The sequence below is a fragment of the Micropterus salmoides genome, unplaced genomic scaffold (genome assembly GCF_014851395.1).
Source record: "Micropterus salmoides isolate LMB-PRFRI ecotype aquatic unplaced genomic scaffold, ASM1485139v1 Ms_hic_scaffold_21, whole genome shotgun sequence".
NCBI classification, from domain to species: domain Eukaryota; kingdom Metazoa; phylum Chordata; class Actinopteri; order Centrarchiformes; family Centrarchidae; genus Micropterus; species Micropterus salmoides.
This window is the reverse complement of record NW_024041262.1, coordinates 11,537,578-11,562,662: the sequence shown is the minus strand read 5'-3', so window position 1 is coordinate 11,562,662 and position 25,085 is coordinate 11,537,578. Positions and strand designations below refer to the sequence as shown.

Below are 25,085 nucleotides of genomic sequence, written 5' to 3'. Positions count from 1 at the left end.
TCACAGTTTCGGGTTGGATACACATGCTTACATATATAAAGAGGTGATCAGTAAACGCAAACTTGTGTGCTGTGTGAATTCAGACTGCATGTACACAAAACTTTTTGTTAAATGTGTGTGTAAAAGACTTGTAGATAATCATCGGAGTAATGAATTATTAGTCGATCTATAACAGACTGGCGTAAAGACAGTTTGAAGGGTAAGTTTATTGCGTTATTATATCAAGAACTGCTGCCGTCAGTCCCTGATCAGCAAGATGAAGTTCAGTAGGTTGTAAATGTGGCGAGGGGGGCGGACACAGCGGGACTCTCCTCTGCTGTCCTGCGGTAACATTGTTGTGGAACGACGTCACAGCTCGAAAATGAAGGCGCAGAGGCGGCCATTACTGTAGCTTCTCTAATTATTTTATTCCAAATAAATACTCGCGGAAAACTCTCATGGCAAGAGCTACAAGTCAGCTGGTAAGTGTTACAACTTTAATGCGAATTACAGCTCGAAGCCGGTGCTCAAAACGTACAGTGTGGCGGCTGTTCGACAACAACTAGTTAGGTTGGGCCTTCTTGTGAAGAGCGGTGCTAGCCGCAAAAGATCGTTACGACTCACTAGCAATGTTAGCTCGCTAATGTTGGCTAACGCAACACCTAATGTTAGCTACGTTAACCGGGCTTGTAACACTTGGTTGGACCCGTGATTAAGGTCCGTCGAATAATTCGGTACTGAGGTAGCATTTGCCAGTGCTTGGTATTAGTTTTACAGTATGTATGACCATTTCCCCTTGGCCAATAGCGTTATCTGTTGGCTGACGTTAGCTAAACATGTTCGCGCTTTCTAACGATGCTCCTGCCTGCTAACAAGCTAACGTTAGCTTTATTGCGTTGCACCTTTGGTAGAAGATAGCTTGTTAAGGTTAGCGTTGTGTAGTTCGACTGTCAACCCATCAACTTTCAAATTTCGATAGTAATGTCGGCACACTAACTTTGAACATAGCCGAGTAAGGATGCGTGAAATTAGCACACGGTTTTGAAGTTACTTATCTGTTACCTGCCGTGCTAACGTTAGCTAATTGACTGGCTGTTAGCGTTAAGTTTATAACTCGCTGTCAGTGATGGCCGGCATTATTTGACAAGGCAGCCGGAGCTAACGTTAGCAAGCTAGCAGGCGTTAGTTAGCAAAGAAAGTTTGCACAGGCCTGTTAGGGTTAGGTTAACGTTAGCTGGTGTTTTCTATCAACCTGTACATGGTTAATCAATAGTAATGGGTCAGTAGATAGTTATATGACCAATTGGCAACCATACAGGCAAGTCCGGATAAGTCAACTAAATGGCCACACCTTGGTTTTGAATGAGAAGAAGCTAGGCCAACTGAACTAACTAACGTTAACTGAGTTGAAAGCTGGACAGCATCAGCAGCGAGTGTTACAGTAGTTCAGCAAGTTTAAAATAACTAACTTTGCTACAAGCATCAAACAGTTTGTTGAAAAGCACAAGCTGTCGCTGTCTGGTATCTCTGATCATTTAGTGGTGACACATACACATACAAATGTTATGAGTCCAGTGCAGTTGTTTTGGTAAGAACAGCTGTCACATGAAAGAAGTAACTTTGACATAGTTTTTACAACTTTAACTCTGAAGGGTGGGACCACTAGGCTCAGAAGCACCTTCTTCAATAATTGCTGCATGTCCTTATCAATTTTAGACTTTGCTCCCAAAGTGGTCCTACTTTAAATTGTAAATTTAAGTTATGATACCCTACCAACTGCAGTAAATTTATGTCAGCGTCTTGGGAAAGTGGGGCTACTTTATATGATCCAGAACATGTAAGCTTCATCTAGTCTAGTCTTGTTTACACATTTTCTGGAATAGATTGGGTGATTGCTCATTTTGTAGTACGTAATATTGTCTTCATTATACAACCAATATGCAACAACGTGTAATAACCTGGGCCGGGCAATATGTTTTGCGTTTTATTGCCGATCAGTATCGTGTCCTCGTATTTAAGGGAAATCTGAGTTATGATACACTATAACTAAGCAACTGCTAAATCTGTTTGCTAATGGAATGATGGCCAGAGTACCTAAAATATCTGTGCTGAACAGCAAAATATGACCTTTTCTATAAACAGATATTCTTTGCACAAATTGATACTGGAAACACTTCTCAATTTAAAACTACATGTGGACATTTTTTAAAGATGCTATTTCTACACCTGCATCACTCTGCTGACTGCTATTTTCAATGTTCCCTCTCCTGTTCCAGTATGATGTTGTGCCCATTCAGCCCAGCGTTGTCATCTGTTCCTGCTCACATCCATCAATGGTAAGAAACCACCCTGACTCCTGCTCGCCACTTGCTATCCCAGGCGCAAGCAGTAGCCATTGTCCCAGCATGGAGGGCTCAGCCTCAGAGGCCCGTGCTGTAGGAGCGTCTGCAAGCGGTCAGGGCTCAGACCTCCGCACACAGTCTGCTGTCCAGGCCCCCCAGCCACGCAAGAAGAAGCCAGAGGACTTCAGATTTGGCAAGATACTGGGAGAGGGTTCCTTCTCGACGGTATGTAACTAGCATTCCACTTAGCTTTTAAATTTTACCAGGGTAGATGTTGCTACATGCTAGCATTCTTTTGATTAATGTACCTGGATGAGTCATCCTCAGCTCATTTGAGGTGAAGTGACAAAACAGGCCCTAAGAGCTACTAGATTTTCTCCCAAGTCTGACAAGAAAGCAAGATGCCATGTTATGTTTTTTTCTGTTCTTATATCCAAAGGTTGTCCTGGCAAGAGAGCAGGTAACAGGGAAAGAATATGCAAGTAAGTAATAATGCACAAGATATTGGTGAATTACACGTTATTATTAAGATGGAAAAGTTGCTGAGTGCATTTTTACTATTATATCCTGAAATGTTCTTTTCTCTCCTTCAGTTAAGATTCTAGAGAAGCGCCATATTATGAAGGAGAACAAAGCCCAGTACGTGAAAAGAGAAAGGGATTTGATGTCAAATCTAGATCACCCATTCTTCGTCAAGCTCTTCTTCACATTTCAAGACGATGAGAAGTTGTGTATCCTTTGACAAATTCAATTTGTCAGGGCATGTTATATATTAATAACTTACCATTGGTGTTTATTTTTGTGTATTAGCAATTGATTTCTAGTAATCACATTGTTCCTTAACTGGTTTCTTTTTGTAGATTTTGGTCTTAGCTACGCTAAGAATGGAGAGCTACTGAAATACATTCGCAAAATTGGTTCATTTGATGAGACCTGTACTAGATTCTACTCAGCTGAAATAGTTTGTGCTCTAGAATACTTACACAATAAGGGGATAATACACAGGTAAGACTTGTTTTATTCATAATGATATTTTTGTCTTTTATTCTATTAGCTTATATCATTTTCTAAACCTGTTAGGTGTTTGTTTAACCCCAGCAGTTACAAGTTGTTTCTTTATTTCAGAGATCTGAAACCAGAGAATATTCTTCTGAGTGAAGAGATGCACATCCAGATAACAGATTTTGGGACAGCAAAACAGTTATCGTCAGACAGTAAACAAGGTATAGCCACAGTCATGATTTTACTTGTACTTCTCAGCAAGTATAAAAAGTGTGACGTCATTGAAGCCTTTTATTTCTGTGAACAGCATTAAGGTTTCGTGTCTCTACTTATACCCTTTATTTGCATTGTTTGGCAGCGAGAGCAAACTCCTTTGTTGGGACAGCACAGTATGTGTCTCCAGAGCTGCTAACAGAGAAATCAGCCTGCAAGAGGTAATGCAATTTGGTCGTCAAGAAACTGATACACTTACTATTTATTGTTTGTCAGATAAGAGTGTCACCACATCTGTAAGTTTATTTCTTGGTCTTCTTTTTTTCCTCAGCTCTGACCTCTGGGCCTTGGGATGTATTATCTATCAGCTGGTGGCTGGTTTACCACCGTTCAGAGCTGGGTAAGTGCTAAGGGGGATGTCACAGCTCGGTTAATCCTCCATTAATTCATGCTTTAATAATGGTTGACCATGTTGTATTGCATTTTTACAGTTGACTATTTAGGGTAATTTCAAGTGCAACAAATGCTATGTGTGAGAATAACCTAGCCCCAGTGATATTAATCTGGCAAGCATTTCACTTGTGGAACACTTCCCTAATTGTCTGTTTTGTTCTTTTCCTCTTGTGTTTCATATATTGTAGAAATGAGTACTTAATATTCCAGAAGATAATAAAGCTGGAGTATGAATTCCCAGAGAAATTCTTCCCCAAAGCTAAGGATCTTGTCAAACAGCTTTTGGTAGGTTATCTAGTACCATGATTCAAATATACAATTAAATGTTAATAATATTGTGGGGATATACATGTGGTATATTAGTTGCTCGTGCTGGTGTCGGTTATTTACAGGGCAGTGCTTTTCTACTGAATGAAAACACATCTCGTATCTGTTTCTGGTTTTTACCTTCAGTCACTGGACCCTTCCAAACGGATTGGGTGTGAAGAGATGGGAGGGTATGACCCTTTGAAGCAGCACAGCTTCTTTGACAACATCTCCTGGAGTGACCTACATGTACAGACACCCCCCAAGCTCACCCCCTACCTGCCAGCCATGTCTGAGGATGATGAGGACTGCTATGGAAACGTAAGATATTTTATTACAGTCCAAGTTTCTCTTTTTAAAAATTGTTTTTATTAGTCCATTTTTTGCTTATTCATCTTGGGAAAATGTAGGTGTAATGCCTCATTGAAAGATATAGATTCCCTGAAAACATGAACAAAGGCAGTCAGATGTCACTATAACGTTTCTCACCTGTCTCATTTCCAAACTCAGTACGATGACCTCCTGAGCCAGTTCAGCAACATGCAGGTGGCCCAGTCTAGCTCATCACACTCTCTGTCGCCACATGAATCCACGCCCCCGCAGAGGTCCAGCAGCAACATAGAGCAGTACATCCACGACCTGGACAATAACTCATTTGAGCTGGACCTGCAGTTCACTGAAGAAGAAAAGTTGCTATTGCTGGACAAACAGACCACTGGAAACCCCTGGTAAACCCTTCGACATTTTCAACCTTGTCACCCTGTTAATAATTGAAACAAAATCTTGCTCATAGATACGTCAATCTTGTCCTAGATATATGAAACAAAGTTAAATTATAAAGAGTTTTTTAAAATAGAAGTATTCGTTTGGCTGTCAATAGGAAGAAATTTATTGAGGGGAAAAAAGTTCTGTTTTGAGTGAAAGGGATGGGGTGCCAGTAATCTGCTGTTGCTTATTTACACAGGCACCAGTTTGTGGAGAATAACCTGATTCTGAAAATGGGCCCAGTGGATAAACGAAAGGTGTGTGTGTCTTATATTTATGGTATTGTTGATTTGTAAATATAGAAGAATTGAGTCCTTTTTAATGTAGACTATACTAGCTGTGTTTTGTAATAGTTTAAAGGTAAAATGTGAACAGATTTTCTAGTTAAAGTTGTCTCGGTATGAATTAAGTCATTTTCCTATGTCCTAGCATATTGGAAGTAAAGGGAAATTCCCTGCTATGGTGTCATTGGCTTTATAGCCCCCTCTGTTGGTGAACTACTGTCCTGAGACGTGTTCAATTCCATTGCAGGGTTTGTTTGCTCGACGGAGACAGCTGCTTCTCACTGAAGGACCACACCTGTACTACGTGGATCCTGTCAACAAGGTCCTGAAAGGGGAGATTCCTTGGTCCCTAGAGCTACGCCCTGAGGCCAAGAACTTCAAAACCTTCTTTGTTCACACGGTACATGACTGTTTACTTACTTCTGATGTCTGTCCAGCATATTTTCCTCCAGCAACAGCATGTTGATACGTGCCCACTGTTTAGAATCTCTTCTCAAATGTGTTTTTTTCCTCTTTTAATATATTATAATTTTCTTATATGCTTGCAGCCTAACCGAACATACTATTTGATGGACCCCAGCGGAAATGCTGACAGATGGTGCAAGAAGATCCAAGAAGTGTGGAGAAAGATCTATCAAAGGCACCAAAACCCCGGCCTATAGGAGCACAGTTCCTCCCTTGGCCACTCCTCTTTAGCTCTGAGGCCAATCACTGAGCAGAGTAACACCCTCTTTAGTGCCCTTCATCACCGCAATGTAAACAAACTCTTAGAGACGCTGGCATCTAGACCTTGTTTGTTTTCCTGAGTAGAACGATGGGGAAAAATACAACTTTGGATTCAGGGTTGCTTTGCTTGTTCTTTGTGCTCTGTGAGGCTTCTATTGCATTTTTCATTGTATGGATGATGATGATGATGATGATGGCACCATGCACATCAGCTTCTTGTACATTCTGCAGGTGGGGGAGAGAAGGGCAAGCTTGTCCTGTAGAGTGACACAAGCTTGGGTACTGCTAGGACTATCTCAAATGCAAGGACTGGTTTCCTGCTTCAATGATACCATAACACAAAATCTAGCTTTTGTGAACCAGAGCCTATCCTGATATCTTAAGTAAACCATATCCTAATCCTACATTGTGCGTGCAAGCTGTAGTCAGGCTCCACTTCTAACGCATATACTCCATAGTTGTAACAGATACTGTAAGCTGATTCAGTCTCACACGTTTACCAAACTGAAATCCTATATATATTTTTGTCAGAGCCCAAATGTTCCCATGGTATTTGAGTTGTTTCTTTTAAATCTCTTGGTACTTGCTTATTGCAGTCCAGTTAAGGTCTTGATGTAACAAAGCGGAGTGCTGGTCTGCAGTGAGACATGGGTCTGAATCAGTCTCTGTATAAGTGTGAGCCTTCCATTGCCGTTACTGGGGATGTATTGCTAACGGGGTGGGAAACATGCCACTAGCTTGTACTTCCTAATCATAACTTGCTTATCTTTCCTGCATGGCCAGTTTTGTAGCTCAGCCTTGTCCGCTTCTCTCTCCTAGGGCACTGGAGATATAGTTTATTCAAGTTTAAAGGTGGGTATTTTTGACTGCATTGGCAACCATAGCGAATATTATTGGATGATTTGGCTGTTCTGTACCATTCACTGGCTATTTCTTTGTGGTGTGAATTCTTCGATTTCCTTTTCGGTGGGATTCAGTATGTCCTATTGAAAACAAAATCTTATGTGCTGACCACCCCATGCTGAACAGAAAACCTTCATCAACAGAGATGCATACACATACTATCATTCTCGGAAGCAATCACAGTAAAGCTATTGTCCCCGGACAAGATGGCAGAACTGCCTCATCGGGCTCATTGGCCCATCTGTTTTTTCCTTCATTCTGATGTTTGGCCCAATAGAAATTAAAGCGATTGATTTAACTTGTGCTCTTGTTTTAGCAATATGTATTATCATAATGCTTTTAATTTTTGACATATTACCTTAAGGTCCTTTCCAAAGGTCCTCTTCCTTCAGCTGAGTCTGTGTGTGTGCAGTGTGTGACTGAGTATAGGTGAATAGGACCCTCTGGCCCTGGGGCCCGGGGCTCGATGTGGGTGGATGTCAGTTAAAGGATATCTATCTGATCCAAATAACCGATGAAATTGCTGTATCTGTCTATAAAGTTGAGGAGGCACTGTTTCCTCTAGTTAGAAAAATTGTTTGAATCAAGTCGATGGCAGTCGGTTACATTGTGTATGGATTACTCTACCTGGCTTGTAACTGACTAGAACTGTGATGTACAGATGATGTATTATTAAAACCTGAAGCAAGTAATGCAATGATATTAGGATACAGTTTTTGTATTTTTATTCTTGTATAAGGTTATTTGATGGCTATTGTTTAGCCTCTAGTTCATTCTGTGTTATTTAAATTCTAATATATGAATCATATTTGGATTGAAGTCATGTTCAGGGGCCATGTTGTGTATGTATTGAGATGTAAAGCCTTTGAATGTGAATAATTATTGTAAACTATAATATTTTACAGCTTTTTTCTTACTATATCATACATTTTCTATTTGCTCAGTGATTTAATCATATTCTGATAATTTAATGAATCTGTTCATTCTTTCTCTGATTATTTGTGCGCTAGGTCAGTAGATGTTGAATGATGAATTTTCCACTTAATGCTTGGTAGTCCAGTAATTAAAGCATGTAGGGATTTAGGCATACAAATAAAGTCATGTGTCCTGTCTTCTGTTAACAACTACAGTCATGACAGTGAAAGCAGCAGCATTCAGTGGCAATGGCATCTCACATTTTGCAGCATGTAAATAAAGTACCAGCCCATTATCATTGTTTTTGTGTTGTGGAAATTACTTTAATGCAAACTTCACCGGTAAAAAACATAAAGCTGGCGTGTTGTGAATACTTAGGGTTAAATTATGAAGTACCGTACACAAAAATATGAATGGGTGTTTGTCACCCATGCTCATTTTTATACACTGACATTTCCAAGCTCTCAGTATCAAGAAATCATTGCTCTACTATTGAAGCGTCTGTTAATGAAGCTGGGGAGGACCTCTTTTTCTCTGGAATAATTTATGCAAGTGTCAGTGCTGTGGGAGGTAGGAGTGGCTGAGGCGCTGGCAGCCTGCTTTGCATGAATCGTGGACTCCCAAGTCAGTGGCTACAGCTTAGATATTTCCTGTCAGCAGCGCAGACAGAGCCGAGCCGAGGGCGGAGGAGAGGGATGGCAGAGAACAGCTCCGAGCCGAGTAGCTCCGTTCACCGGAGATGTCTGGCCCATTCTCCGGCGGAGAGAAACAGCTCATCCGGTGTCGGGTCATCGAAATGGATCCGATTAAACGTCGGCGGGACGTATTTTTTAACAACGAGACAGACGCTGTGCCGAGATCCAAAATCATTTCTGTATAGGCTGAGCCAAGCTGACCCCGAGCTCGACTCCGACAAGGTAAATGCTAAGCTAGTCGAGCTATCATTAGTTAGGAGCGTAACGTTAGTTGGTTAACTCCCATTTTATTTTCCATTTATGTAGCTTATATTTATTTATTGCACAGTTAAGTCGGGATGGCTCATGACTGTTTGTCCGCTTGCTTATTTAGATATCCATTATTGTTAAACTCCGCGTTAATTCATACTTTAGTGCTAACTTGTTTTTTTGTGGCTAGCTAGCCATAGCTCGCTAAGCTAGCTAGATTCCGACAGTCACCACATGACATAACGTTACGATTTTGCTGCTAGCGTGTCTGTGTCGTTATGTGTCTTTTTAACAAGATACGTTGGCACGTCTTGCGGGTTTACATACATTTCTTGTCTCGTAATGTAGGGGTTTTAACGGTTTCAATGGGGTTTCCCAGTTTAAATATTAAGTCTCCTCAGTAGCTGGAAACTTTCCCCATCCGACGCGTTGACACTGATCGAGGTGTCAAATATTGTCACCAACCTCATTTTACAAAAGCTACATATTCAGCTTTGAACTTTAGTTATAGATAGTGTAACCCAATTTTGAGTATGACTGTTTATAATATAATATGTAATTAAAACTTTTTTAGTGGGTTATGTCACTCTGCTTTAACAGTCAAATACGTGCAGCAAGTGTAGCTTAAACAAATTGTATATCATATCGGTATGCTGTTGAAGCACTATCCATCCATGACTATTTTCTGGCCAATCAAGTGATTGTGATGTGTACAAGCGTTGGTGCTATAATTAACCTAAAAATTATCTAGACTTTATTGCTCGATCAACGTGTGTTTTTTCAACCCTTCCTCTCATGAGGTTAGTCTGTTCTTACTTGGCTGTTTGCTCTGCAGTAATCAGCCTCTGTGCTGGTGGTGAGGCTCCCTTTTAATAAGTACATAAGTCATTGCCAAGTGGCGTGAGGTGCTGCTGACAACTGAGAGCTCGGGATGAAGTCACTCATCTCCCTGAATGGCCCCAGTGCTCCAGATACAGGCTTCTCTCAGTTTGTCCATCTGCCAGTTTTAATAGCAGCATGTGTGCTTTAAGGCCTCCAGCACTGTCAATGCATTAGTGTCCCTATAGGCTACATAGTGTAATATACTCTGCTCTTCATCGTTCATTGTACTGCCCCATTATTCATTGTTTTCATCTACTTGCACATTTTAATCTTCAACCCTGACCCTTTATACTAAGCTTGAGACTGTGGCTCATCTCGTATGTTCATGCAAATATCTTAATCTCTGAATAATCAGCTTGCTTTTTTGTCAGTTTATCCTCCCATGAGCAATGGATCAGTCCATCTCAATCCCTTGTCTTAAGTGTGCATCAGACTCACAAGCCATTACCGTACCTCTATCCTGCAGACAGGTCTGGTTTAGGATAAATGAGCTCAATAGATTATATTTCACTTGCCACTGTGTCTCAAACTACATACGTTGACATGATTTTATAATTTGCAACTGAACCAGGAAGGCCATTTATTTAATCTTTTTAATTTTTTTTGCATCACACGACCCTGTGTGTGTGAATGGGAAGCCCAACAGAGTGACAGAGTGAAGAACTCTGTTTTTAGGTGAATGCAGTATTGTGTTTCCCAGCCAAGGAAATCAGTGGTTCAGTTCTCAGTCACGCAGGCTGACATGCTTCAGCAGGACTCTTAAGGAGAACTGCATTATTCATGTTGTTGACTGGAGCCTGTTTTGCACATTGAGGTAGATCAGGGAAAAAGTGGAACAAGTGATGTGCCCGGCCATAATAGTTGATATTCTTGTATTTAAAAGTATTATTTTTAAATGTTTTATCCCATAATTTACATTTGCCATCATATTAGTGATATTGTTGGGTTTGATGGACTCAAGTGACTTAACTCATGCTGCAAGAAAATTAGCAGGTATTGCTCTAAAAAGTGTCTATTGTCTAATCAACGAGCTGAGAGATGTACAGCAGTTGGGCAGACTCCAGCTCTCAAACTACTCAGTTCAGGAGCACTCAAGTAGAGACCCAGCTTTACAGCTTTGAGAGCAGCATCAATTTTTCAAGCACCCCCGCCACAAAGGATTCTTGCTTCTTCAACATCTTATTCTTTTCATATTCATATCCATTTGCTGCCCAAAGAAGTTCTCTCTGCAGCATCTGAGAGAGAAATATAGCCGCATTTAATGCTGGATTCAGGTTGTATGTCATGCCTCAACACACTGTGGGAGGCAACGTAAATATTTAACAGTAATATCTTGGTCTCCTCCTGCGCCGTCTTCTCACAGTGAGTGCTCAACAGGACACTGCAGATTGGCAAATCAAGGTGTGACTCAAGGCTGATCCTATGGGCTTTATCAGTCTAAAGCAACTTTATTCACAAAAAACAGGCACCTACATGTGAGCATAGCCTGGTGTTTCTGTGAATTAAGATGTTGTAAAATGGAATTTTATTCTGCATTAAGATCAATCATCTGCGAGACCACTCATTGCACTTCCAGCCTCTTTTTCTATTGCGATTCACATTTCCCGTCCTGCCTGGCGGTTGCAGTGCTTTCCCGGCTTGCCAGCTTAGCCGTGGCGCTACTTAACTGCCTCTCACCATTACAGAAAAGCTTTTAGGGGACTTTTAAAAGGAGCTGTTCATTTACTGCCTGGAGCACTCCTCCCTGTTATAAATTGTTCTGCAAAACGCACTCATGGTGTTACCTTGCACAGTTTAAAATAGTAGAAAGGCGTGAAGTTCCTCCCAGCCTCGATGAGAGGTCAAACTTGCATTCAAATGAGTGTTGCATATCTTGAAATATGAGATAGTTTCACATAATAAAGCCTTGACGTTATGTGTGTATTATTTAAAGGATGAAGGCCTTTTTTACGATGCCATTACTGCTTGTACTCCAGAGGGACTCCTGGCTCCTATTCTACAACGATCAGGCTTCCACTTGGCTAAGTAGCTACAGTCATGTGACAGAGACTACCTACTGCAACATCTTTAAGTACTGTTTCTGCAGTGGGCTTGTGCTCCGGCTCGGCTAAAGTGAAGGCCGAGCAGCGTCTTATAATGCATTCTTTTTCGTTCTTGGCCTGAGCAAATTGGAATGGCTTCACGCAACTGTGTTAATTGTTTTTATCTACCACTGTTGCGTTTTTTGTTTTTCTTCGATAATTACTTGTAACCATCTGGTGTATTATTTTGAAAGTCTAATTGAAATTTAGCAGTGAATATATCTCCATCTGTCTGGTAGGGCTGGGCAATAAAACGATAATGATAATTATCGCAATATAATTTTCCTCAATCTAATGTTCAATATATCGTCAATAAATATTTGAATCTGAATCATAAACAAATTAGCACTTACATTTTCTATTAAGATATTTATTTTGTTGAGGAAAAGGGATTTAAAAAAGATTTACTAATCACATTTGTCAAAAGATTTTATCTCAATTGTTTTGAATGTTTTGTTAAGTGATCCACTGTTTGACTTCAAATGTTTGTCGCTTTCTGGCCATAAAAGTTTAACTACATAATTAACCATCTGGTTTCTTCAATTTTCACTCAGGAGTTCAATCAGCCTTTAAACTTGAAAGAAATAATGATTTGACATATATCGTTATAATTATCGATATTGAATCATATGAAATATTTTTATTGCAATAACATTTTTGGCCATATCGCCCAGCCCTACTCTCTGGCTTGAATTGGTGAATGGTTGCATGCAAAGTTTTGGTGTACACCTGTTGTAACTGGATGCAAAACATGTAGTGACTTGTTAATTTTGTTGACTTAAGGATTAACTTTCAGTGTTAATGTGTCTACAGAAAGCCTTGTTGGACATCATGTGCTTGAAGGGTGTGTCACCATGGTATTTCCTCTGGGAGGATATGTATTGTGTAGGAGATGAATGATAAGGTTAATACTGTACACTTCCCTCTGTTGTGAAGCCCACCCTTCTAATTAGCCTTTTTTTTTTTTTTTTTTTTTTTTTAGTTTGAGTCCAGTCATGTTTAGGCCTGCTTTGACTTGGTTCTTGTTACTATATGAACAGAAGGCTTTGCAGTTGCAATATTTTTGGCAAGGCCAAACCACAAAACCCCATGTAGCATGCCAGACCTACACTGAACTGACCTATTTCTTCTGGTTATTGTAGGCGGTGTTGACACTTGTCAGTTCTACTTCAATAAATTTCTTCCTTATCCTTAAATTCTCCTTCTCTTTTCCTGTCTGTCTACTGTAAATGCCAGCAGCTATTCCATCACTTTCCCCACCCCTCTGTTTGCTGCCCAGTGCTCCCCAGCTTGGGCCCCCAGACACACACAGCCTTTTGTTTGTAATTAAAAACACTGTCTCCTTTGTGTCAACTGGCCCATATCAGAGCCCCCATAATCACCTTTCTCTCAACTGGGTCATTGTCATCCGAGTCCCCCATAGATGCACGTGCATCCAGAGCATCAGCAACATGCTTGTGGTGCAGTTGGCCATTTTATCACAGCGGCTATTTTGACATATTGTCATAGTAGGATAAGCACTGCTAATAACATTTAACGATGGCTCTGTTATTAAAGTGTCCCAATGAGCCACCTGGAAACCACAAGACGAAAGCAGCCAAATGGAATTCAGTTGTTATTAATTTTGTTTATTCTTGTGCTCTTCCTACTAACATGTCAAAGTATCTTACAAGGAAAAAGGCCTAAATCGCATGTTGTCCCATAGTGCCTTACAGGCCCATACCGAAATGTGGAGTGAGACTAAAGTTCAGTAGACCTTTTGTTAACGCAGACATTTTAACGTGCCAAACACAGGTGTAAGCATTGATTTTTTTTTTACTTCCACAGCTGCTTTTCCTACTGTAAAAAATGTCTATGGGTCTGATTCATTTGGGAGGAATAATAATAAAGAAACACTAGTGCTGGGATGCTTGAAAAGCTATCAAGATTCAGATTTGAAATATTTATTCAGAAAGCAAATGCTATTGTAAAGTAAAAGATTGACAGATGTCTGACAAGAAAAACAGGTGATGCTCATCAGGCAAATCCATAATATAAATAAGATGAGGTGTTCCTTTTATTGATCCCCGTAGGGTAGTGTCAGTGATCATCAGTATCAAATAATCATAAGATATACACATTATGTCCAGTCAAAATAGTCCATTGGCAGAGATGGGACGTTGGGTGCTGTGGAGGTGGGATGTACTGGGTACTGTTGTAGAATTAGCCCATCTTGCTCTCAAGTTCGCTGTAAGTAATTGGAAAAACACGCAGGTTTTTGTTTGATATGTTATTGGGATATAATTCTGCATGTTTTTTTTGTTTTTTTGTTTTTTTTCCTCTAGTTTCTTCAGTATTGTTGCACATTAATAATTGACTTTTTTTTTTTTTTTTTTTTTTTTTTTAACTACCAAAGGAAAAGTTTGGGAAGTGGAATTTCAAGGTTAATAACGGTCTTACCTTGATAAATGCCTCAATGAGCAAATAACTCAATACACTGCTTTTGTGGCTCTTACAGCTATGGATCTGTTCATATATTAGAAATGACACATCACTGGGCAGGGATATGTTGTGAAATGATGACCAGTGGATACAGGCGGCCATGTAGTACAAAGAAATATAAACGGTGCGAAAAATAGAATAGAGGCAAAGATTAGATGCTTAGTTTTCTGTGTTAAAGTCAACCGTTGTGTACAGTGTGGTTTGAATGTGGTTAGTTGTACACCTTTGGCCTTGTCGGTTTCCTCCATGCAGGCCCACCTCTGCTTGTGCTTATACTTCAGTGACTATGGAAATGTAAGGAACTGACACAGGGCACTGAGACCAGAATAGAGCTCCAGTGTACTCTGGTGGGATATTTTTGCCTTGGAAAGGAGGTCAATCAGCCGCGAGAGTTCAGAGATTCATTACAAAAGAAAATGCACTGGGACCTTTCCTCATTATTGGAGAGATTAATGAGTTTTGAGTTGATTGCATCTCTGTACTTACTGTAGACATGGCTGTATGTTTTGTCATGGCCTGGAGTGTATGATTATATTGCTGTTTTCTTGGGGTAAATAATGAAGAAGTCGCACCAACCAGCAATGCAGCTAACTTGCCAAGATAGCTCCTGAAGCCATATACTCGACAGATGCAAAGTCAAACATCCTGTAGCATTTGAGGATTAGCACAACATTTGCTTACAGCCTTTCCTTTGTGAAGTGTCTTGCCAAATGTCATGCACGTTTGACTCGCCAAATGTCATGTCGTATTAAACAACTTTTAGTAATGTCAGCTGCAGTATTTAAACAGCTGTTCAAACTGACTCTCATATTATGTGTTAGGTCAACTATGAAATGTAACAGACGAGACTGGCAGTTGTAAGCCAAGGTGCTTTCTCCTGGTCCCCTTGGTGGATTCAGCCGGCTGTTCCAAATCTTTTTCTGTTCTGCTCTAATTGTTTTAGCCTCCTGTTCCCACAGGAGACAAAGACGGTCTAATCACAGTACTTACAGAAATAGGGGAATACCCAGTGGTTGTGAAGGAATCGGGATCAAACCCAAGGCCTTTGGGACTAGTAGAGTGATATCCCAAAGCTGTTGTGTGTGTGTGTGTGGCTCTTTGTGCACATGTCCTCTCAACCCCTACAGAGATTATCAGTGCAGGAGCTGACATCCTAATTCTCATCCCTCGAGTTTTATTCACTGATGCACAGTGGTGTTGCTTCCCCCCGCGTGCAGATTATGTTTCGATTTAGGTATACGCCCGCTCATTGATTGTCTCCTTTTAAAGGAACACTGACATTTTGGTTTTATTGCACCATTTCGTCAAATTGGAAACATTCACAGTATAATATTTAATATCTATGAATTTTCTGCTTTTCAGGATGAAACTGGTGCTTATCTCATAGACAGAGACCCCACATACTTTGGGCCAGTGCTTAACTACTTGAGGCATGGCAAACTGGTGCTCAACAGGGACCTGGCAGAGGAAGGTAACGTCTGTGGAATATGAGATGCACTCTAAGAAATGTTTGCCAAATCAAAATACGCTGAACAGTATGACAGTGATTGCAAAGAACTAAAGGCAGTCTTTCTAAACCGCCTACATCTACGCCTTCGTTTTAACAGAATGCAGGTGCAGTACAAATAATGTGATTAGTCAAAGAAGTATAGATTCTAAGACATTAATTAAATACTGTTATTTGTAGTTTGTAGTAGCAGGATAAGTCTGCAATAAAAGCTTCATTGTTTCTTTTTCACTATTGTAGGTGTGCTAGAAGAAGCTGAATTCTACAACATCACATCATTAATAAAGCTCATCAAGGACAAGATCAGGGACCGCGACTGTAAAACATCACAGGTATATGAAGTTTAGATAGATCTCTCCATGAATGTGACATTCCTATTCTATTTAATTTTGTGACCCCTTGTTATTTCTTCCTCTCAGGTTCCGGTGAAGCATGTGTATCGGGTGCTGCAGTGCCAGGAGGAGGAGCTGACACAGATGGTATCCACCATGTCTGACGGCTGGAAGTTTGAACAGGTAAATCTTTTCCCACGGGCTTACAGCAGCAGCAGCAGCAGCAGCAGCAGTAGTCCTCCCCTCATGTGCTTCACCCACCCCGCTATGCTCACGTTGACCCAGAAAGTCCAGTCCTGAATATTGGAAATGGCTAAAAAAGCAAATCACATGTTTCTCTATGTCCGCATACGTGATCCGGGCATCCCTTCTGTGCTCTGATTGGTTGTTGCAGCTTGTCAGTATAGGTTACGGGCGGGCCCACCAGTCAGAGTTTCTGCTGATTGTGTCAAGGGAGGTGAAGGGAGAGGAGTCTGCTTTGCCAAACAACAGCGGAGAGGTGTGTCTAACAAATTTCTGTCCACGGGCTGGTCACTGCATGGTCCCCATGTTTTGTCCATATACACCCCGTTGGCCATTGTTTTTTGTCCCAAGTAGACACACAGCTGCTGGTCATTTCTTGAGTTGGTTCTTTTCAGTGTTAATTTGTACTGCTTGCTCACCACCAGTGAGGCTAAGAGAACAGAACACATTTTTTTCTTGTGTGTTATTGTATTTTGTTTTGCTTCTTTTTTTTTTTTTTCTTTTTTCTTTTTTTTTATTCATACTGCATTCACAGTTTGTAAGCTTGTCAACAGCCTTCTGTGTTTTTTGCTTGGATGTAGCCATTTGGCTATTTTGGGGGGCTCTGCTGTAATATAGTACTGGTTGTTTAGAGCTGAAAAAATCTTCTCAGCAGGTAATCTACCTTGTACTTGAAATAGATTCAAATATTTAGAGGGAATAGTCTGAGATTGCATGGGTGTTGTGGACGTTTGTATAATGTGTGAATGAATCTCTCTGAGACGAGGGATCACTGGATCTCCCATTAGAGCTGAAATCTCTCTAATCTCCTTACACAGGTCAGATGGGAAACTCGTAGAAACACTCCTTGTGCAAAGCCTAAATCTCAGTCGTCAGCACAGAGGAGTCTTTTGGGGAGATGAGCTTTTTGACCTGCTGCCGTCTTTAAGGCTGCATAAACACAGATCATTTGGTGATGTGTATTTTAAGCGGAAAGTCGTAGGGTTTGGTGCATGCCGAGTCTTTAGCAGTGTGACAAGTGGAATCCATGGTAGCTAGTTGAGATTATTTCTTTTTTTACTGCGTTGATGGATCTAGAGGGAACTCTGACAACGACGACAACAACAAGTCTCTGGCAGCAGTGGCTAATGAGGCGATGCATGTCTGAACATGCACACCTGGGTACAGACGATATACATGTAGCCTGCAGTATACACGCACTTAACATTCAGCAGTAGTTTTGTTCTCTTTTCATCAGGTTTTTCAAGACGTGCATGCAGTTTGTTTATTAAGATCTTTGTCGTCCCTTTTTTTTTTTTTTTTTTTTTCCCTCCTGTCTCCTTTTTGTTTCTTCAATTCACACTGACGTGACTGGGAACAGGAAAGTTATTGTAAAATATGTAATTAACGATACCATGTGTGGGATTTTCTCATACTAATTCTTTACATGACAGACACATTCAATGCTTGAAGGAAAAAGCCACTCGCTGTTACAAGCAGTAGCTTCACCGATATTTTAAATTGGGTTGTTTTGCTCCTCGGTTCCCTCTCACATCTTGAGTACGCTCTTGTGGTAGGTAGTCTGGTAAGCCATGCAGCTAATTCAAGACATTATGAAAGCATATACGCATAGCATTGATCTTAATTAATGTGGCAGATGACGTACTGGAGAAAAATCCGACACATCTCGTCTGCGTCATGGTACTACTAACATTAAAAGATTTAGTCACACAGTTGAAAATAAAACTGGTGTTTTTAGTTTTTGACACTTCATTGCTTCATTAACTTAAAACAAGCCTGGTCCAAATCCACCGTTTCTCGACTTTCAACCAGCATGTTTGCTTCCTGTGGTCAAGTCCCTGCACTTGTATTCAGAAACTATTTTCTGTCTTTGTGCCGTTTCTTTCATTACCAGTTCTTTTTTGTTTGCCCTTTGATCCACATTAATATTTTATTTTGGGTTTCAGTGCTGGCATGTCTGCAGGTGTTGAAAATACGGTTTCATTTCCTTTTTATTTTTTTTATAAATGTAACATACGTTGACACATTTCAACGTAGTCTTAAAGTCTTGACTCCTCTAAATTCTCTTGGTGTATTAGTTTACATTGTTAAAGCGTGATGCCCTGTTTGCCTTGTGTACCATGTAATTGTGCATCTGACCCACCATATCCCATATTATATGGTCTCTATTGTCATCTAACAAAGGCAAAACATCCAAAATAATTAAAAACAAACTGCATAGTGAGTTACATAGGCCATACTTTGCCCAAAACAGTTCATACAGACCTATGTCTAATTAGTAAGACTTGTCTTGTTTTATCCAAAATGCCATGAGAAGCCTTAAATTTAAGTTGCAGGATCCTGTAGACTCTCTGTGCTCCTTGATTGGCCGTCAACCTCCTTTTTTTTAAATTACTTTAACGTCTCCCTACCTCTGTTTTCCCAGCATGAGTAACCCAGTTTTTACTAGTCTAATCCTTCCTCTGTGCTCTGCTCCTGTGTCTCTCTAGCTGGTCAGCATAGGCTCCTCTTACAACTACGGCAACGAAGACCAAGCTGAGTTCCTGTGTGTAGTCTCCAAGGAGCTGCACAATCAATCATACGGGACCAACAGTGAGCCCAGTGAGAAGGCTAAGGTAAGTGTGTGTGTGTGTGGAGAGGCCGGATGAAAATCCATCCACAGCAAACATCTCTGAATGATGGCCTGTGCTGGATGTTTTTTAAATGCGTCGCATTTATGAACATGCCGCTGCGTGACTGAAAGCACCTCTGGTTTATTGATGAGAAACCTCTATGAAGGAGAACATTGTGAATATTCAGTCCTTCAGCTGAAAATACTGCCCGCCTGTATAACCATAAGCGATCAGAGGAAAAAGAAGAGAAAATGTATAAATGAAAGCAAAGCTGACATTCATTTTGACATTTCTCTACCGGAACTAACCCAGCTTTTAGGCTTATGTCGTGTGAGATTTGACCTGCAATAAAAAGTCAACAGCGTAATCCGGCTAGGGGTATTAAGGGAGCGCAGGTCTGCAGATTAACGGTGCTATTGGCAAGGTTTGCCATTTTCTCAAGGGCTTTTGGGAGCAAAGCAGGAGGCACACCCTGAGGAAGTCAAACTCCCATCAGTCCCTGTGGGACTCATGGAGAAGCACAGAGTTAAAGTTAGATTCATGTTGTTCATGCAACAGAAAAATATTAAACACTACCTGCGCCATCTTTCAAGCATCTTTTGTTGTGATTGTTTTCAGGGGCACTATTTAAAGTAGTATCTCTGCTTTTTGTGGTAAACACATTTTATTTGAGGTGCACTCGGATAACATTTGTACTTTTTATTTTGTGTTTGGTACCTTTTTTTTGATTGACACAAAATGTAGTTGTTAATGTGAATCCCCTCTGAACATTAGTTCTATTTTTCTCCTTGTTCTCCTTTCCAACATTTTCTACCTCCATTCATTTCCATTATTTTACTCCATGCCTTTCTTGTCTTCTTCTGTGCCGTCTGCATGCTGCACATTGCTCAGAGCGAGGACGAAGAGACGGATTATGAAATGAATGACTCTGATTAGAGTTGAGCACTTATGACTCACTGGTGAGCGCTCAAGTGCTCGTAGTCCCTCCACCACGCCACCCTAGTTTGTCCCTCTCCGTCCTCCCCCATGCCTCCTTATTGCAATTTACACTACTGAATTTATTTGTTTTCAAAGACAACTTGAGCTAATTATATACTAAAAGCAGAGCAAAGTGACTGAATCCAGGTTGAAAATCAGCGTTAGGGCCTGCAGGCCAAAGCTGGATCAAAATCCAGATGGTTCCTGCTGAGACTGGCAGAGTACTTGTTTGCAGGTGGAGCTCTCTTTGAAACCAGATGGGAAGAGCTCCATTTGTTTCAGTAGTGTAAATAAGACCCTTGTAATTATTGTCATGCTCAAAGCCTTGGTTAATGGAGGGCATGCTGAATCATCAGCTGCTGCAGTTTGACTCATTGCCCTCATTCAATGACATTTAAAGGGAAGGCCAGGTTACTACGCTCCCTATTTCCTTTCCGTTGTCAAAAGTAGTAGTAGCAGTTGAGGTGAAGGTAGGGATGTCAAACTATATTTAAAATTTTTAATTATGAACAGTGGCAAAATGAAAGTCATCGCAAACGATTACATAAACATTCCACAGAGAGCAATGTCAGAAAACAATGTTTAGTCATAAGGAAATCTTTCCCAAAATCCAGATTTTAAGATGCAGATGGATTGCATAATCCAATGCAGATAACATTTCTTTAGCTTTTGTATAAAAGGCTACAAATCTAAAATCAAAAAATGAGCATCGCAATTTTCACAACAGCTTTTTGTGTTTGTGACAAATAGTCCCAAAGCCAAAGATATTCAGTTCACTGTCGTGTAAAACAATGAGAAAATAGCAAATCCTCACATCTGGGCTGGATTCAGAGTGGTTGACATTTTTGCTTCAAAATCGTTCAATCGACTAACCGTATTTAGCTGCAACTGGGTCGGATATCAGATTATCAGATTAATAGAGGCGGCTAGAGGGCTGGGCTATATGGCGAGAATACACACGACATAAAAAAGGGAACTAATGACCTAATGCATAACTTTCTGTTCAGTTTTCAGTATGAAGAATAATTAAGGGGTTAATTTTAATGTATTGTTACTGCAGTATGACAATTTGTTTTATGACATGGAATCGGTTTATCTCAATTGACTTGCACAAACAGTATATCAGGGGTATTTTGGTTTAGATTAGCTCAATATGTGCGATGGAGGCAAGGCCCCAGACGGGGGATAGGTGCACCAGAAGTGTGATGAACAAGTCATTTATGAAAGAACAACTCCTTTTAAATTGACAACCTGCAATAACAAATGATTTTGAAAGCGCAAATAAAACCTAAAGAAATTGATTAGACTCGATTTGACCTTCGTGTTTTTGGCTGCTCAGAATCCTTCAGACTGCTGTGGTTAGTTTCATCAGCATGTCTTTCCAGTACCAAGGTTTGATCCCACCTGACAATGAGCTTTTCTGCTTCATGAGCTCCCTCAGAGTCGGCTCTAACGCCACGTTACTACGTAGTCTCTAGCACAACGCTTTATTTTCCTCACTTGTGCAAACATTTCCCTTTTTCTCTCTGCACCCTGTTCAGTGTGTTTGATTCAGTAGAGTAAATGTCTGAGTGCTCCTGGCTGGGAGAGTGTGCACTGTGTCAGCAATGAGTGCTTAAGGAAAAACAACCTACTAAAGTCTCTTTGACTGCTGAAATATGGGAGACTGTGTAACAGTGTGGTACGATGTGTTTTTGTTGATTATCTTTTCTTTTTCTTTATCTCTGCAGATTCTTCAGGAAAGAGGTTCCCGGATGTGAAGAGGACTTGCTATTATGAGGTCCAGGTGTTATGATGCAAACATATCATCTTTGTGGAAGAACGTTTGGCACAATGGAGATTTAAAGGGGGGAGTGTGCATTTATTTTGTGTGTTCCCTCCATTTTTGTTTTTATTTCTTGATGTAAATAAGTCTGTTTACTGACAATTTGTGCCTGTACATTTAAACTGGACCTATTTTTTGAATTAGCGGCAAGTTTTTTTTTTTTTCTAATTGAAAGTAAGGAATTGCAATCATATGTTTTATGCTATAAATTATGGCCATCGTCATATAAGGCCAATGATTCACTCAGGGTCATCTATTGAGTTAATCCTTATATCCTCTAGCTCAAGGCGTCTGGTAAGGGATCAGTAGGGTTTTTATAACTCAAAAGTATCAAACTCAAAATCATTGTTTTGGGGTGTTAAGAAGGGAATTGTGCATTTATTTAGCGCATGTTAAAGAGTTACGCTGTTAAAAGTGAAATTCTCCCCAAAAAACGAATCGATTAAAATACTTTCCCCAAAGAATTCAAACAGTTAAGCCGAGATTTGTGATCATGAGGATCCCAGCTATACAACACACATTTTCAGATGCATTTCAAACAATATACTTTACATGGAAAAAACATTTTCAGTAACTATTCGCTTTCAGAAAAGGACACCTTCTCAGACCAGGATGAAAACTATGTGAACAAAAATGGGGGGGCATTAGGTAATTTATCAGGGCTTTTATTTATGGCGTGGAAGTGACCTGTAATGAACAGAAATAAGAGACCCATTTTCACATAGTCTAAGTAAGCTAACTTTAGAGATACATTAGAAATATCTGCCTAACATGGCAATGTACTTCTTTATTCGCTTTCTTGGCTTGAGAAGAAAAATGTGTTTCTAGTGAAGTTGCTTGTGGCACCGTGTACTCTGTCTCGTAACCTAATTTCCCACAGAATTGGCCATTGTGTGCTGTTGGATTAAGTAATTATTATATTTTTAGGAAGTCCACTTACCGGTTTTATGGATGGAAACCGGTAAGCATTGGGCACACCTATAACCACAAATGTTCATTCAAAATGTTGCGTTTTAAACTTTCTATCGAGTTTAATCTGTCAGACATTTTTCTTAACCTCTTATTTAGTTTGAGACCTCATGTTCATAAGTCTAAAATTAACTGCTAGAAATATCAAAGGTGTTGAAATGTGAATTCTGTTCTGCAGTGATATTTTTTAACATCATCCAACGACGTCCTGTTTCCTGTCAGGAAAAACATCCTTGGGACAGTAGCGTCTTAATTTTTTTTTCCCCACTGACTTCTGAGTTTTTCTTTACTAGTTTATTTTGTGTTTGAGGGAACATCTTGTTTGATTATGATCTTTTTTGACAGGGAGTATTTGTGGTGTGGGAATGCAGTTTGAAAGCAGTGGTGAAGGACTTTCTGTTCATATCCAGAGGATTTTGTTTTGATGTAAATAATCTAAATTTAATATTTAACTCTTTAAGAAAACTGCACGATTTGTACACTGTATAGAAAACACAACTTTGAATGGAAGTTGTTTATACTGGATCTTTAAAAATGAGAATTTGACAATGTTAACTTTTGTTTTGCATTGTTTGTACAGGACTCTAGTTAGTCTAGACTTTCTGAGGTAGGGTTGAAACAGCTGATGCTGAATACAGCGTATTTCACTGAGAACATGCCTGGAACATGTTTTGATAACCAATAACAAAGCTATACTTGGCTGGCTACGAAGTTGACTGTTACATTTAAAAACAAATGTATTTTTTCCTGCGTTGTGATAGATTCTTCTAAGTATTTTGAATTGTGTAGATTTCGTACACAGCATTACAAGCACTACAGTGGTAAACACTGCACATTGCTTACAAGCCTGTAATGTTGTTAATGTAAATACTGCATTTTAGGACACTTTTTTTTTTTTTTTTTTTTTTTTTAAATAGAAATTTGTTTTCAGGTTTGATGTGTGGTTTTGATAGGTTGGATATTTCATTCACAAATAATCATTAAGTGTTGCCTTTTTCCCAATGACCAAAATCCAATGTCTTATGTGTATCTTACACATTAATCTTAGTGTCAGGGATGAGTAAACTTTTCTTAATGCTGGCACACTTTGTACATATAGACTTGTTGACGACACACAAACCTCCATTTACTCACATGAACACGTATACACTCGACTAAAACAATTTTTATATCATCGGGGATACAAGTATGGATGCATGTGTTTTTTTTTTGTTTGTTTTTTTTAAATATAGATAAAATATATACACACACACAAGGGCTTTTAAAGTGCAAAATTTGACATCTGCAAAGAGGTTCAATCAAAGTAGACTGGAGTTCCTGCCAGAGCTAGGCTATGTTTACATTTGCTATAGTATTCTGAAGCCTTCCAATTATGTACTGTCTGTACTGCACTCCCTCACACACGTTAACATTTGTCTGAATTGTGTGACTGCACCAGTGGCAACTACCACTCCCCACTTCACATGGACTAATACTCACACAGCACTTGCTGACTGATAAGACACTCCACCCATTTCTGACAGCCTATGCTTGAGCGTTGCAGACAATCTTGCTTTGAGATTCTCACTATTTAATAGAATAAGACATGCGTGCGTTGGCTCAGAGTAAAGATTTATTTGGGTCTTGTTCTGAGGCTTTTTTTTTTCTTTCTTTCTGCGATGAGATTTAAAGTGTTTTTATGTTTTTGATTTGCTTGGTTAAGTTGTAACCTCAGTTGATATACTCTGGTTTGAGGTGTTTAACCCCTCTATTTTTAGCAGCTATATTACCATTAATTCGCTGTCTGGTTGAGCATTTGGCATTGATAATCATTTCATGTAATGGACAAACTTATCAAATCTGTAGCCTAATACTTATAAGTGCCCAGTTTGTTTTGCATTCAAGTCATAAGCCACAGACCACTGTAATGCATGATTGAAGATTATCACACTTGTAATCGGAGAATGAATGTGTCATTTTTCCTCAGTCTAGCATATACATCAATAAATAAGGTTCTCATATCACTTCATAGATCACTTCTATATGATCTTATGCAATGTTAAAATATACACATTAAGTATGAGGTTAAGGGGATAGATCTATATGGTCTTGCATAAGGTAAACTCAATAAAATGTTGTAATTCATGTGGTCTGTGTGTACTCTTCTTTTAGAGATGTTTACTACTTTAATTTCTTAGTTTTTATACACAGTACACATATGATTAGCTTTTTATAAATATCAGTAATCCTATCAGACATGTTCATCACATGGAAGCGTTCTTACACAAGCAGGCTTCAGCAATAAATGGATAAATCATCATAATCCTAATTTTGGATAAATAGCGACCTCTTGTGACACTTCCT

The 25,085-nt window shown here is 39.7% G+C and overlaps 2 protein-coding genes across 2 annotated transcripts; both read left to right on the top strand.

The window, feature by feature from the left end:
• Positions 1-312: 312 nt before the first annotated feature.
• Positions 313-8,186, top strand: pdpk1b (3-phosphoinositide dependent protein kinase 1b). Its single transcript, XM_038735094.1, has 14 exons — positions 313-461; positions 2,256-2,546; positions 2,761-2,803; positions 2,915-3,052; positions 3,182-3,326; positions 3,447-3,544; positions 3,682-3,757; positions 3,868-3,936; positions 4,178-4,274; positions 4,443-4,616; positions 4,806-5,023; positions 5,260-5,317; positions 5,592-5,744; positions 5,893-8,186. The coding sequence occupies exons 1-14, from the start codon at positions 438-440 to the stop codon at positions 6,004-6,006; spliced, it is 1,698 nt and encodes a 565-aa protein (XP_038591022.1). The 5' UTR covers positions 313-437; the 3' UTR covers positions 6,007-8,186.
• Positions 8,187-8,503: 317 nt separating this feature from the next.
• On the top strand, positions 8,504-24,866 carry kctd5b (potassium channel tetramerization domain containing 5b). Its single transcript, XM_038735104.1, has 6 exons — positions 8,504-8,805; positions 15,639-15,747; positions 16,024-16,115; positions 16,203-16,298; positions 18,848-18,973; positions 21,679-24,866. The coding sequence occupies exons 1-6, from the start codon at positions 8,584-8,586 to the stop codon at positions 21,706-21,708; spliced, it is 675 nt and encodes a 224-aa protein (XP_038591032.1). The 5' UTR covers positions 8,504-8,583; the 3' UTR covers positions 21,709-24,866.
• The last annotated feature ends 219 nt before the right edge of the window (positions 24,867-25,085 follow it).